Below are 3,125 nucleotides of genomic sequence, written 5' to 3'. Positions count from 1 at the left end.
GTTATTTTAGTTCAGCATCAGTTTTCATTTATCGGTGAAAATGGAGAAATGGATAATTCGCAGTAAGAAATCCAAGTTAAGTGAAAGTGGCAATAATGAACCATGTGCAACTGTAAGTAAAAGTGAAACAATTGTAAGTTCCATCCACTGCAATGAAGACAAAACCACCATATGTGTGAATACAGCTGCAACAGATAACAGCGTGACTCAAAATCAGGTGCATGAAAATGAAGTTAATTATTTCCCTAATTACTGGACACAAGATCAATGGCTAGAAAATTTGAAAATATAAGAGTGGTTGACAATTAGTAAACAAGGGCTAGGCTGTACAACATGTAAATCAGTGGGAACTCTAGGGCCTGCAAAAACACAAGGTTTGAAATTATCTAGTGAGTGGTGTGAAGGTAGGGTCAAGGAATATGGTGAAACAAAAGAGAAGAAACAACAGTTGATTAGGAAGAAACTGTCTTGTCATAAACTATCGGCAGCTCATGTTAAAACTAATGACATTTTATGCCTTGCTAAAAAAGAAACAATTGAATGTCTGAATGTTAAAACACAAGGAAAACAATACATTACAACTTGTCGCATATTTAGGACAGCTTATCAAATAGCGAAAGTGAACCGTCCCATGACAGATTTAGCAGCTTTGATTGATTTACAAGAACTAAATGGTTTAGCTATGGGGCGTATCTTGCAGTCTAATCATGCGTGCACTGATACTTGTGATCATATAGCAGATGAAATGAGAAAGAAGCTTGTTAAATATATTATTGATAATGATCTTAAGATAGGTTTCATGATCAATGAGACTTCTACTCGAAGTAAAATAAAAGCTCTTGTAATCTGTTTACATTTCAAACTGCGTGATTCCATGGATGCGAGTAGTTACTTTTTTGATATAGTGGAATTAGAAAATACTACAGCTGCAACGACCAGGGACGCCTTTCTCAACAATATCAAGAGTAACAGATTTCACAGTGATTTTTTTATCACGAAATTGGATTTCATTTGCTTGTGATGGGATCTCTAATTTACTTGGAAGGCATGCAGATGTTGCACAAATTTTGCTCCAAATGTATCCTCAATTGATTGTTTGGCATTGTAGTAATCATCGATTAGAAATAGCGGTGAATGATACAGTACGGGAAATGTCAACAGTGTGCCACATGCAATCATTTTTTGATAAACTCTATTCCGTTTACAGCGTGTCTCGAAAGAACAAATCTGAATTAGAAACTGTTGCTGCACAACTGAGTATGAGATTAAATACCATAGGACGAGTGTTAGGAACGACACGTTGGGTATCGTCTAGTGCGCGGTCTGTGAGAGCCATACGGAATAATTACCCTGCTCTTTATAAGCATTTTCACAATGTGTCTGTAGACCCGAAACGCACGGGAAGGGAGAGAGCTCAATATTCTGGATCGAAAAGAAAACTAAGCGACGTAAACTTTGTTCTAAATATGGGACTTCTGTTCGATGCTTTGACAGAACTTGAACACCTGTCTTTAAAATTACAAGAAAAGAAAATCACATTGCCTGAAGCACATCATTTAGTTCTTGTTAAGTATCACGTCTTTCAGTCCATGGCAAATAATCCAGGTGAATATTATTCTGAAGTTCTAACGGCTGCTGATAAATTAGAATTTAAAGGAGTTAGCTTAGAACATGGAAAAGTGCAGAAGATTAGTGAACAACAATTCTTTCAAAAATTAAGTGACAATATAAACACCTGAATGTTCACCACTAGAGCTTCACACGAATCGACTGGAAGTAGTAACACAACATGGTCAAACAGGGACAAATACAGTCAGTTACTGGACAACTTGAAAATAATGGATAAGGCTAAGTGGGTAAAATGTCAAGATCCATGTTTTGCTGATAAAGAGATTAGGGAACTGAGTCATTTATGGTGTGTAAGAAAACTTCAGTTCATGGATTCCATGAATATAATGAATGGTGACGACATGTATCCTGATGAACTAAAGCCGTTGATTGCAGCTGCAAATACTATTATTATTTCAACTGCAGAGTGTGAGTGTGCATTCAGCAACATGAACAACATTATTTCAACCATCCGAAGCTCGATGCTTTTAAAAGCAACATCTAGTCTAATGTTTATTTCATCAGTGGGACCCCCTGTTAGTGCTATCGATGCAGAATATTATGTAAAACAATGGTTAAAGAAAGGACGTCGACATGCAGATTACCAGTCTTGTGCAGCCCCCGCAGATAGAAGATAAGTGACTTCAGAAAGCAATGAAAACATCTGGAAAATATTCTAAAGATAAGTACTCATAATGCATGTGTGACTTTATTTTAACACATGCTATTTAAACTACTGTAATATGTTCGTAGGTCTTATATGGAACACAGACTATATACATCACTCGGTATATTTTCATAATTTATGTCTATGAATTAAAAGGGGAAAACCATCCCGGTTCTATTTTCGTTCCACCTCAAGCACTGGTTACAGTTGCAGTAATCCTCAGAGTGTTATAATTACTTGACATATGATTTGTGAGTAATGAATTTATAAATTGATTCACCAATCCAAACCTCATCTAAAAGTCACTAATACATGTGACAATGTTAACCCTCAATCCATGTTTTCCCCTTAGAATTAGAAATTTGTATAGCATTACAAACTGAATTTCTGCAGATATCACACTTTTTACTCAGTTTTCATTTTCTCTTTTAACTCTTCCAAAGGAATATTGCTGAACAGTGCATTATACTCCTGCTTCATAGTTACGATTAAGGATTCGAATATGTGTAGAATACTAGTTATCTTGAAGGAGATTCTTCATAGTTTACATCAGGCTCAGTACTAAAATGTGGGAGTGGTGTTTAATATATCCCTAACTGCTCGCTTTGTCAATCATCTCATCTTCAGTTTCTTCATTAATAATTTAGTGCTCACAATCATTAGATTCCACATACTCTTAGCACTTGACACAGACACTATTTTATTACCAACCGTTAATGGAAAGTGACAGGCAAGTTGCTACATACCAGTTTTGTCCCCTTCATCAATGGAAGTTCCAAGATCTGTGTCGATATCATAATCATCAGGGTTTTCCATTGTTCTTAAGACAGGCAGCTGTGAAAAAAAAAAA

The 3,125-nt window shown here is 35.9% G+C and overlaps 1 protein-coding gene across 1 annotated transcript in view; it reads right to left on the bottom strand.

Moving 5' to 3' along the window:
• Nucleotides 1-3,101, bottom strand: part of LOC111864129 (transient receptor potential cation channel subfamily V member 5) — a 40,688-nt gene extending 37,587 nt beyond the window's left edge. Inside the window, exon 1 of the mRNA XM_023851161.2 lies at nucleotides 3,022-3,101. Coding sequence (XP_023706929.1) covers nucleotides 3,022-3,091 — 70 coding nt within the window. The 5' untranslated portion in view covers nucleotides 3,092-3,101. The remainder of the gene's footprint in view (nucleotides 1-3,021) is intronic.
• Between the last annotated feature and the right edge of the window lie 24 nt (nucleotides 3,102-3,125).

This window comes from Cryptotermes secundus, unplaced genomic scaffold (assembly GCF_002891405.2).
Source record: "Cryptotermes secundus unplaced genomic scaffold, Csec_1.0 scaffold1112, whole genome shotgun sequence".
NCBI lineage: Eukaryota > Metazoa > Arthropoda > Insecta > Blattodea > Kalotermitidae > Cryptotermes > Cryptotermes secundus.
The sequence above is the reverse complement of the archived record's forward strand: the minus strand, read 5'-3'. Positions and strand labels throughout refer to the sequence as shown.